The sequence below is a fragment of the Chlamydotis macqueenii genome, chromosome 1 (assembly GCF_036417535.1).
Source record: "Chlamydotis macqueenii isolate bChlMac1 chromosome 1, bChlMac1.mat, whole genome shotgun sequence".
NCBI classification, from domain to species: domain Eukaryota; kingdom Metazoa; phylum Chordata; class Aves; order Otidiformes; family Otididae; genus Chlamydotis; species Chlamydotis macqueenii.
Genome location: NC_141556.1, coordinates 67,092,673 through 67,105,305, shown reverse-complemented (window position 1 = coordinate 67,105,305; position 12,633 = coordinate 67,092,673). Strand labels below are relative to the sequence as shown.

Sequence of the window (12,633 nt, the reverse complement as noted above, 5' to 3'; positions counted from 1 at the left end):
TGCGACAGACCCCCTGGCACCCGATATCCTCCTAAGAGTGCTCCTTAGTAGGAGGAGATGTCCTGCTGTCATCTGTGCCAGTTCGACTTCATGGTTCTTAAAACACGCGTGACCACAACTGTATGCAACGCGACACCAGATGACACCTGCAACTTAGCATATCAAACTGCCATGTTCCCAATCCCCTTCCAACAAGAGAGTCGTTCAATTTGGAAAGGTGCACAGCTTTTCTGTGAGGGGCCACCATTAGCCAGAAGGGTTTGGACTGGAGGTGCGCTTCGTAGGGATCGGTGCGCGAGCCCAGACTGGTCACCATGGCTGCTATTGTTTCAATAGCAAACAGCATTTCAGGGAGATGGGCAATGAATCATGTCAGAGCGAAGGAAACTCTATTCCAATTTTTTTTTAAAAAAAAAAGTCTCACTAGCAGAGCTCCAATCACTTCAATAGTGTTTCCTGAAGACCAAAGGGTACACACAAAAAACAATTTCATACTCTTCAGTTACTTCAGTAAATTAAACTTTGCTCTGGCCAGTAAGTTAGAAAATAAAGCTAAGCAACTTGTGTGCAGATCACCTGCATTTCTGCAATTACTTCACAATTAGACAACTGCTGAAGGCAAATGCAATACATTTGTTAGCAAAACACAAAATGAAACAGTCTGTTTCAGCGCAAAAAATATATAAATGAGGTCATAAAGAGAGCTGTTTGGCAAAGAGTAATCAAATAAAATGAAATATGGCACATTAAGTTTGGCACTTCATGGTATTTCATTTTTGTCGTTAAGAACATCACTAAAGAAAATTCAGTATATTCAGTGGTGTTAGTATGGTGTTCTGGAGGGTTGCAACGAACTTTTACTATGTCTTTAAACAGGAAAGTATTACATTATTGGTAAATCTACAGAACTGAAGTTATTTTAAAACAGTGTGTCTTAAAAATGTGATTTCCAGAATAAACGTTTGTGCATAAGCATATAAAATGCTGACACCGGTTTTTACACAATTGCCAGATAAAAGAAAGTAGGTGTTATTTTATAATAACCAAAATGTTAAACACAGCAAGACATCAATAGCAGGACTCATGCTAAAGAAAACTATTCCACATAACAAACTTATTTTAAACAATACAAAAATGCAAGTGTTCTCTCACAGTCACTCATACCTGAAAAGGGATTCTCGTGACAGCCAGATTTCGTTCTGTTTCACGGTCTTCCAAGAGAAGAGCAGCAGCAGTAAAGCAAAAAGGGTCAGGACAGTAATTCTCCACTTATTTAACCATGTAGTCAGCTTTTTTAGACCGTGGACAAAAAGGATGCAGTATCCCATACTGGAGGAAAAAAAGAAAAGGAAAAGGTACCAAAAGTTATCTTCCAGTACTCTGGCTTATATGCAAGACCACTCAGTATTGCATTTATTACACAATTACAAGGGTTTTTTGACTAATCATATTTTCCAGGTTAACAAACTCCAATTCAACAGCAGTTTTCCTCAAGTCACTACACAATTTCCAAATTACTCTAAATGACAGACCCAGATGCCAGAAGTACAGTAGCATACATAATACGACCCAGCATAATGGTAGCTTACACCAGCTCGCGAAAGGCAACTGCTTTTCTGAACAGCAAGCTAAGAAAGCACCAAATAATAACAGTAATACTGAGCATTACTGGAGCAGCATGGAATTGAAAAACATTTTAACACAGGGAAGTCTCTAAACAACGCCAGTGGCGGTCGCTATTCGGGATGTGGTTTAGTAGGCATGGTGGTGTGGGGTTGATGGTTGAACTTCATGACCTTAGAGGTCTTTTCCAACCTTAATGATTCTATTCTATTCTATTCCATTCCATTCTATTCTATTCTAATTGCAAAGCTGAGGTGGGAAAGTGAGTGTTGTAGCCAACACCACAGCGGGAGTGGGTGGCAGAGGCTGTGTGAAAAAGCAAGAGTCCCTGCCCAGGTCTTGCACATCTCCATTCCGGCCAGCTCGTCTCTTCTAGTGCCTGGTTCAGAACAGCTGAGATGCACTAGCAGAGCTTCCTCGCTGCCCTTCCATGAAACCATGTAGTCTTCCCCGGCGTCCAGCCTCCTGGCGCTTTCACGGCTCTCCGCACCTAACTACTGAGGTGTTTTCTGTGAAGCTAACCACATTTTGAATCGAAGTCTTATTCCTGTATAACTTTAAATCAACTCAGTAATTATGCACCTTAATTCAAGTGTTATGTTAATTCTTCCAGTGATGCCCCTCTGAGTTGGAAATTGAGTGCTTTCAGTTGCTGTACTTAGTACGCTGCTAATTCTACTTGGCATTTTTAAAAAGGAATTTCAATCCCTATTGCTCAAGGAATTTCATTAGCCTGTAGATAACTCTTCAATGCAGTTACTCAGCACCTGATTTAGTTTTAAACTTAAAAGCTATTTTAGTCCAGGCAGCTCCCTCTGTAGAAAAAAAAAAGGAACAGAAGTATCTGGAATAACACGTGGGGACCACCAATACATGGGGACAAAAGAGTAGCCCTCCCCAGACACAGGCACACCTTGAACCTCAGCTGAATCCCACGCTTGAACGCAGGCAGGCTGCAGGCAGACAGCTCATCACACCTGCCCGTGCTCCAGCAGGAGATCTACAGGCTCTCCTGGTCTGTCCTGAGACATCCGAGCAATCTCCCAGTAAGACTCCTACGAGGTAAGAAAATCTAAGAACACAATTCCTGTCAGAGGCGACCTTGCAAGCAAGCAAGCAATATGGCAAAAGTCAATCTGGAAATCAGAAAAAGAAAAATGTCCCATCTTCGAGGAGCGGTAAGCGTGCTTCTTGGCAGTTTGTCTGCCCTCTTGGAGGGCTGGGCACATTGCTGTTGCCTTGGCTTTGTAAGGACGGAGAGAGACAATGATTCTTGGTTTTACTGAGTGAAAAAGTGCCTCTGTTGTACAGACTGATCAGCACCAGGCAGTGGTGCTGTCTCTGGCACACTACTGGTGCCATGTAGGACACAGAGAGGTACAGACATAGGGGGCAAATCCAGAGACAACATCAGATCTGGCGATCACTCAAAACTTCTTCATTGTTGTTTTAGAGTTCTCCTGTTTTTCAGAAGCGGGTATCAATATTTTTTTTCACTTAACTATGCTTGCATTTTGCTGCAACACATTTCTGATGGCACTCGCACTGTTATTTTCCATGAATTCTTTTGCACACATACATTTATTGCACCTACATTAACTGCAAGCAGACATTTAGAGCTACAAAACGAGATGCCGGTGCCAAACAATCCAGCCTTTATAGCTATTGAACTCTACTTTAAAACCTCTGAAAAGCTAATCTCGGTAATAAGCCCTCCCTTTCCAATAAGAAATGCCTCAAAAACCTGCAGACTGTTTTCAGTCCGTTATTTTGCCTTTCAGCAATTTCATCCTTCCCTTGGAATTAATTATCTGACATAAACATTATTTAATTGCTTTAGCACAAGGCCATTTTCAAAGGAATTTCCCTACACCTTCACATTTTCAAGAACATGCCTTTTCTAACAGAATCGTGAATGTGTCCAGAAAACAAAAAATGCAAACATCAATGTCTTGGTATTCATGCCAAACCCTGCCCCAGCTGTTGGGAATTCTGCCTTAGCAGCAGCACTCAGTCTGCTTGGCCAGGGCACAGCCAGCACCGTATTACAGCTCACATAGCCACTGGAAGGGTGCTTCTTCCAGGGGTTATTCTCAAACATCTGCAGTGCATTGCCACAATAGTTACAGAGAGATGCCGGGTGCTACAGAGGAGTAAGGGTTCATCTCAGACTGCAGCTCCCATCCTGGCGGCCCTGGCAATGCAGGTACGTAGCAGCTCCCAGCTCCGCATGGTACTTTTCATCAAGGGCTCCCAAAACACTTTGTTAGGGAGGTCCGCCACAATCTTCCTCATTTTGCAGAGCAAGAATCTCAAACATGGCAATAAAGTGATTTCCTCTGCTGACAGGGGACTAGCAAACAAGGCACTGAAGCTGCAGTCCAGGGTTCTACCCACAACACAGGGGAGTACACAACAGAAACCAAGGTATCTTGCTGAAAAGCCCACAGGACTCCCTGAGAGATAAGCAGGTAAGTAACCCAAAGACAAGCTCTACATCCACACTCAGCAAGGCAGCACAACGATGAATACAGAGGGGAATGGGTTCCCAAATGGCTGCTGGAAGGGGATCGCATTGCTAACATACCAGAATCCCAAACCGCAAAGCTGCTAAGGCTAAGGTTAAAGGAGTGATGCTAAAGAGGGCAGGGATGAAGCATGATTTACACTCTAATGAGACAGAGATACTTTTGACAACATTAGGGCAGAGTTGTACTTGTGCCACAATTACAGCCTAACTAGCCTACAGTCAATGCGCCTGCACTATAGAGTGCATGGGAACCCAAAAGAAAGGAAAGAAAGAAAAGGATCAGAAAGCATGAAGTAGGTGAATACTTTTATTTTCAGAACCTGGTAAGTTCGCCTTAAAACTTCAGATGATTTCCTGCCAGAGATCATCAAGGAAAGGGTGTGGAGGACACACCCACATCATGTTGTCAGGGACCTTTCAGTGCAGATATCAGGCGGAGCCACATCTTTTTGCATGGCTTTTTTTATAACATGCTCATTTCAAGCCCACCCCCTGGCTGAGGGCAGACGTTACATTCCTGGCTGTTGGTCTTTTGCAGGCCGAGGACTCTCAAAGCACAGAAGGTGCTTACGTGTCCTTTGCTGCCAGGAAAGTACGCGTGTTTTTAATTTCATGCCATAATTGTTTGCAAAAACAACAACTCCCTGCAACATCCCCAAAGCTGTGATCCTCAGTAATTATTGCATCTCTCTTAACATTTCTACCTTAAGGTCAAACAGTTATGGTGAAACAAGGGCAAATCCAGACCCCTCCTCCACATCCCATGGTCTGCTCTAAACCAAAAAAGCATCCACACCAATGTATTTAGCATCTCTCAAAAAGTCGTAATTATATTACCACACAGGTAACAGAGGTATTACATACAGCCCATACAGGTGAGATTGCACTTATCTAATTAAAGTAACTTGCTTGGTGAATCTAAGACACTTCCTTTGTGGTTAACTCTGTCATGACCCTGCTATCACCTACAAACACAGAGAACATTTCAAATACATTAGATTTTCTTCTCAGAGTGACAAGGGACTTGACTCAATATCAAACATTAGCACTGGCTTGCCAGGAAATCAAATTTTACTCACATACACTTATAAAAAAAAAAAAAAAAAAGAAAATGTCTCAAAAGGACCTTTGATCAAAGACCTATTTGCCACTTGAAAAACTTACCCTTAAGTACTACATACCAGTCATCTCCCTGTCTATCTGCATATGTATAGAGGCTGTGAGAAGAGGGGCTAAGGAAACTTTAGTAGATATGGCATTTATTCATTATTGCTGTGCATGCTAATATAAATGGCGCTTTATGCTTTGCTAACTAGCTATCGTAAAAACTACCCGAGGGGGGGGAAGTCTTGCATTCCCCAACCGAGGGGCCTTGCTTTGTGCTTTGAACTCTTTATCTGAAGTGAGAAGTCCTGCACCTCCCACACAAGGACAGTCCTGATAAGAACCAAAGGGCCTCCTTCAGGAGCCAACTAAAACTGGCCAGATGACCTCTTGGAACTAATTGTAATACCTAAATGACCTCTTGGAACTAATTTTAATACGGAGCGGGGATAGCTCATGCATATGTATAGGCGTGTTTTTTTAACTTCATGCATATGTAACACTTGCTTGTATAAAATTCAAAGTGAATTGCACCGAATAAACATATCTACTTTACAGTCTTACAGATTGTGGAGTCTGCTTTCCGCACGTCAGCTGTATGTTTGTGGGTTTGGGTTTTGGTTTTTTTGTTAACCCTAGCATTTCCTAGGGAAAGGACCATTTCTCCTGAAGGCCTTTTCTCTTAGCATTATCATCCCGTCATGCAAGCACTTTTCTGTAATACTTTGGGGTTTTTTTTTGCTACAAACAATGGGAAACAAGCAAATTCCCCAAGCCACTATTATTTTTTTAAGTCTGTTTTCCACTAGATTACTACAAAACTGCTAAGCTTTTTTTTTTCCTTCTGTAGGATAAGCAACAGCCTGCTATAGCAACTGTTCCCCACTATGAAAAGTCCATGCTAGCTTGGTTCCTGAAGTCAGATGCAAAGCAGAACCTGAGGAACAGCCCAATGGGTTAAAATGGTTATAGTTTTTCCGTGGGCTCACAATGAGCACAATTATTATGGGAGAACCTGTGGCTTCAGAAATTCAATGATGCTGCAGGTGTGCTCCCCAAACGGATCAACAGGCCAATGGCTTCACAATTCCTCATGTTTCAGACTCCTGCAGTACTAAAGTGGTACCTTACCCACATCCTGAATTGCAGCAAGGGCAGGGCTGCACCCAGCAGGTAAACTCTCTGTGCCATTGCCATGCGTTTCTGCCAGATCGCACGCAGGGAGCTGTGCAGTGACAGATTTTCATCTATAATTTCCACAGTTTGTTAATATTGTTCCACCTGCAAGGAACTGAAGTGAAAGGAGGCACAAGCAGATGGGAATGAGGTAGCACACAGACCCTGTTTCCCATGGTGTGCCACGTGTATTGCCCAATTAAAATAAGAGACAAAAACAGCAGATACTTAATATTTGCAAACATCTTGGGTAATTAGATCACAAATTCAATCTTTTCTTTGGCCATTATTGCTCCTTTCCCAAGGAGAGGTTATTACTGATGATGCTTAGACACAGCTTCTCTCTCCCTCTAAGGATCAGGTTTCTCATTTTTTAGTTAAAGTCAGGAACAGCTTCACTACACTTGGTTCTTGGCTATGGCATCTAATCAAAGACATGTGTGGTTAGTGCCACAGCCCAAGATTATCTGGACATTCTGCTGCAGCAATCTGCTTGCATCAGAAACCATCTTACCTCCTCCAGAAACTGCTGGGAGACCTACTGCTGCCGAAAGCTCCTGAAAACTGAGGCCTGTTCTAGCCACGCATCTTACTGTATTTTCTAAGTTGTGACTCTGCATGGGCAGAGCAGGCTGAGCGCTGCAGTTTGGAGGTACTGCGCAAGAGGGAACAGCCCAGATGCCAGTGCTGCAGCACCAGCCTTTCTAACTCACCCAGGTAGGGCTGTAAACTCCAGAGTTAAAAAGGAGAGGAGGAACTACACGGAAAAGATGCCTCCTTCACACTTCTTAATGGTTATTTTGGCGATGTCAAATCTTACGAAGTAGTTGGGTTTTTTTAAAAAACTGATTTAATCTCAACTACATGCATGTTAACTCGGAGTAAATTCACTGATTTCATCAAAGCACTTACTCCAGATTTCAGAGCTCAGATAGATAAGAAACCAGATGCATACATACATATGTATCAGTTAATAAAGGAACTGCCTACAAGCAGCCTGCCAAAGTACGGAAGAAATACTGCCCTGTTCAGGGGCTGCCAATGCAACAAAAGGAATTATCTCCAAACTATACGGAGACCAGAAAATGCTCTTGGCTTTGACATTTCACCCCAGAGGCTCTTTCTGGGCTGCAAACCTCCTTCTTGATTTCCAGCACTTATTTAAGATGATTCCCTTTCCCTCCATAAAAACTAACCCTCACTTCTAAGCTGCTCTGAAGCAAATTTAACCCTTGCGTGCATGACTTAAATTAAGGGCATACTCTGCCACTGCTGCTGCCCTTCAGAAAGCGGGGAGAGCAGCCTTCAGAAAGACAGTGTCTGCTGCCAGGTCCAAACGCTGAACACAAATATTTGATTCTCTCTGTTTTAAAGCTCCCCACAAGCTTCCTAGCCCCAGTCCAACACATGTTACCTGGCACGACACGCTCTTCATGTTCCCGGTCCAGGCCGCTCCAGCTCTGAAGCCTGAGCTGAGGAAACGCACTGAGAGGAAGAGCCAAAGTCAGCTGAAATGCAGCTTGCAGGCAGGGCTGTAGCTGCAGGGGAAAAAGGCAGCTCATCCCTATTAAACTCATCGCCTCGGCTCACGCTTCTCTAATGGGGAGACTGCAAAAAGCGTCCCTGGCACACTATGTGGGCTGCTCCTGCCTCACTACGCAGCAGTCAGGGGCAGAAGGGAGCACTGGCAAAAACAAGCATGGCCAGGGTGGCTCTTTCTGCCCCAAAAAGCATTATCAGGCACAGAGCTCCAGTGACAAGCAGTGCTGGCAGGGTAGGAAAGATGCTGTTTTATGAATAATGTCAAGTTTTCCAAGGCTGGGGCTATTTTAAGCTAGGATAAAATCTGGACTTCTAAAAAAATGTTTTCATCTGGAAAAACAGTGTATTTGTATGTGTGTGCTAAGATGCACCTAAGTCACCCAGAAAAGTCCAAAACTCAGAAGTTAAGGCACGCACTGTGACCTGGATCACCCAGATTCAAACTGCTGTGCCAGGTCAGGCTGAGAGCTGGGGGTGCAGTAAGCGAGTGCACGTGTGGGGCTCTGAGTTTGCAGTCCCCCAAATTCTCCCAGCCATCAAAGCCCAAGTGCAGATCTGGAATAACCATGCTATGCTGGTCCAGAGTCCAGAAATTTTGAGAAGGTAACTTCGTGCTGCCAAGCTTACTACTGGATGAAGATTTTTCTCTCGCAGCTGGTACAAGGCTAGCCTAAATTCAGTGAGTTATCGGCTAGCTAATTTGACAGAAGTGCAAGCATGGGCATGGATCAGGTTTGGATCAAACTGCCACCATCAACTGATCCAGCATTGTGTAGATCCAGCGCTAATGATCCTGAAAAAACACCGGCGTGTGAAAAAACGTGAAAAAACGACAGACCATGACTTCCCAACTCTTAGATAAGCGTGTCTGCCAACGACGCAATTCTGGGCCACATCTACCCAACTGTCCATTTCTGTTGTCCATGTCTTTTCGACCACAAACTCCATCTTGGGTTGGAGATGTCTTTTTTCCATCCTTTATATCTAAAATTTCACTGTAGTCAGCACACCTTGGAAAAAAGTTTTGAGTTAACTAAAATGTCGTATTTTCCATGGGAAAATCTTGTATCAAAACTTCCTCAACCAGTCAGAACTATAAGGGAAAAACCTGTAGGAAGAGTCATGTCTTTAGACTAAATGTCCAAAGGTAAGGAGGATGTGGGATGCATCTCTGTCACGTGGACAGACAGCAGCATTCACTATGAATCCCTGCTTCTTTGCTGGTATTGAGCTGTGGGGACAAGGGGAAAACCATTGTTTAAATCGCTTGTCTCACAGTAATGATGACACGAAATTAATATATTTTTTTTTCTTGGTTACTAGAGGTTTTAAAAGACTTCAGTACCACTATCAAGGTGTAATATTTACCATACAAAATACATCCCATTGGAAAAAAAACCAACTCTTACAGCTCAGAAATATCAGTGTGACAACCAAGTAACTGGCAGCGTACTTAACTTACTACAGAGTCTGCTGAATAAAATGTCAAATTTTCACCAGATTTAAGAGACACTTTCCTGGAATAAGGTCTGCAAGTCATAACACAAAGACACAGAGAACCAAAACACTGACAGAATGTATCTACTTTGGAAAGGTACCTTATGAGTTAGTGCTAGGCTTTGTTCTTGGCTCTAAATTAAAAGCTATGCAGGCCTATATTAAAGACATTTAGACATGATCGGCTAAGTCATCAAAGTGATTTACCTCCCCTAGCAATGTGGTCCTCTAGTCAGAATATGATGTAATTAGAGAAAATGCAGGAACTCTTACTTTCCTTATTAGAGAGAAAATATAGACTAGAAATGAATGATTTCGCTAACCTTTGAGTGGGTATTTAACATTTGGACACATTTCCCTTCCTTTCTTTCCAATAAGTCATGTGATAAACAAATTCACTTCACTAGAGAGTTGAGTCCAAGATTTCACTTCCAACAGATTCCTATCTGAAATATTTACAGGTAATGCAGAAACTTTTCAGGCTTTTGATTACTATATGCATTATGGAAAGAAAACATTTTATAAATGAAAAATCCAATATAACTCTATGGGGATTCAACAGAAATTTCCCTAAATCTTATATACTTTACTGGAGAAGCGTCTGTATGCTACAGTTTTAATTAAAATACTGTAATAACTTCTGGAATTCTATAGTAAGGGCATAATTTCCCATTCAATTCCATCGCAAGTCTCCAAAAACTTCATGTAATAAACTATCTTCTATGAAAATTCACAAAGCATCTTCTTGAGGGCACCATATTCCCTTATAAATAAGAATTCCTCTTTTAATCAATGTGACCAAATAGATTCTTTCCACAAGATGACATTAACTTATTACTGTTTTTTAAAAGCACTATTCTTACATACCTGCATTATTTTCAAGAGCAGAATAAATGCATTTGAAGGTTTTCCTTTAACCTAATATATCACAATGAAACCAAAAATCTTTCCAATATAGCCATTAATGCTCATACACCACACAAATTCAGCTTTTTCCTGAATCAATTGTAGATGGCCAAAATGCAACGTTTCTCAAAAGCATGTTTCAAATTTAGTTAAAATAACACAAGACTGCAGTCTAGACCAAACGCGCCATGAGCTAATCTTTTTCAGCTTTGCAGAATCATTTCAGCTTTTATTCCTACGTCTTTGCTGCCTTTTGCTAAAATATATGGCACAGCATCTCAGCATTTCTTGCCTGCATTAAGAGAGGAGGGCTGCTTTGATTTCTCCTTGAAGTGTTTAATAGGAGTGGGCAAGTCTTCAAAGGCTAGGAGATTAGGTTTGGATACGCATCTGAGAGATAGATGCTTGCAGCATTGCAGCATTTAGCCTTTCTATAAGCAGTTAATTCTCATTAATTAATGAGAACTCTCTCTGCCCCCTTCCAAAATGCAGAGTGGAGTCATTATCCCTCTTTAATAGACGGGGATGCAGAAATGGCTCCTTTCAGACAAGGTCCATGCTGCCTCGCCTCCAGCCACAAGCCATTTTGCAGACCGCTGCTCTGATCAACAGCCTGGAGCAGGCACAAGCAACCCTCAAGGTGAAGGGGGACCAAGCTGGGGCTGGGGTCTGGCCTGCTGCCATCACCTAATGCTTTCCCAGTCCCCTCCCAGTGCCCTCAGGTCTGCAGCTGAATTACAGGGAATATAATCCAGTTCACTCCTTCTAAACTTCGGCTGCTCCATGGCCCTCACAAGAACAGCAGCAATAGTGTAAGGCATTAGAATAACGTTTTTTTAAGTAAATGGAACAGGTGTGACTTAGATTCCATATCCAAATCCCAAATGAATTGTGGATTTAATTTGAAAGCAGGCAAAAAGCTTAATTATGTTGCTGAATTGAGATCAGGGAGCAGATAAACTGTCTCCATGGAGTCAATGGGACTTTCTCTGCCCTCTTTGCTGGGGTCAGGATTTGACTCCAAATGAAAAGAGAAGCTGCTTCTGTAAATTAGATCATCCCTAATGTGACCTGACCTAATACTGAAGGAATTCCGAATAGCTAAATAGGAATTCAACTCCTGGTGAACTTGTAGCTTCTAATAATGTTCAAGAAAGGAGTGGCAAAGGAAACTGAAAATACAGCACCACCCCATTACACAATTGGTCTTTAAGAAAATGAAGATAATGTGGACAGCATAACATGCTCCCAGAAAAAAAGAAGCACCAGAAAATCCCATCCTCAAGTGGCTGCCTTGTAAGCCAAGGGGACTTCTGCTCAGGGATATTCAGGTTCATAAAAATTACAGAAGATTCCACTACCTACCAGGTTGGGTTTTTTTCCCCAACTACAAAAGTTTATAATGTATGGAATTACACTAATTGGAACAAAGGCTTTAGCACAAAGAATCAAAAACATGCTCTATGCAAAGGCAAAACTTCCATATCATCCCTACTTTAGTATGGCATGGGGAAAGCTTTAACGTGATGTGTCAAGTTCCTGAAAAATACAAGTACACTTTTTTCTAGATGCTGGCTTTCCTGCAGATTTTGAGATAGATGCTGAAGTAAATGCCATCCTATATATAGCAGTGATCTCATCTTCTAGTACTGACAATTAGGGTTGCAACATCAACTCTTGATATAGTGAAGAGCTGGTGAAAAAATGACAGCAAGCCGTAATTGCCTGTGTTGGGAAGGAGTAACTGTGCACTCTGCAACCCACTCATTGCATTATCCACCATGAATAAGTTGCCATAAAAATGGTGCAGGTCCCACTGGATTGCCTATCGCTTTCAGCAAATTGGAAATAAGCCACGTAGCAATGTTTTGGTTGATTTGTGCTTGTATGAGGTTGTGAAAACAGGTTAAGTCGTCCAGCTACATTACAGTAGCCCAGCCAGGAGTCACTGCTATCAGAGCAGCAAGGAAAGATGAGGAAAATGTAGAAACTGCTCCGGTAGGAAAGGTCTGATCCCATGAGGTAAGAACAACCCCAGCTCTGCTGATATGTATTAGGGCAGGCAGCTCCTGGATGACCCAAGGGTTTGCATTGCCTCTCCGGGTTCTGCATGGTGAAGGGCAACACAGGGGAAGAGGTAGTGCTCCTGTTTTAAGTACAGACAAATTGCTCATGGCTCAGAATAACTGGATGCACACAGTCGTTCTGGATTTTCAAACAATGAGGTTGTCTGTGGTGCTCTAAGCAGCATTAGC

The 12,633-nt window shown here is 42.4% G+C and overlaps 1 protein-coding gene across 1 annotated transcript in view; it reads right to left on the bottom strand.

The window, feature by feature from the left end:
• Window positions 1–12,633, bottom strand: part of TMTC1 (transmembrane O-mannosyltransferase targeting cadherins 1) — a 150,728-nt gene that overhangs the window by 48,899 nt on the left and 89,196 nt on the right. The window contains exon 10 of the mRNA XM_086755234.1: window positions 1,165–1,329. Within this exon, the coding sequence (XP_086611360.1) occupies window positions 1,165–1,329 (165 nt within the window). The remainder of the gene's footprint in view (window positions 1–1,164; window positions 1,330–12,633) is intronic.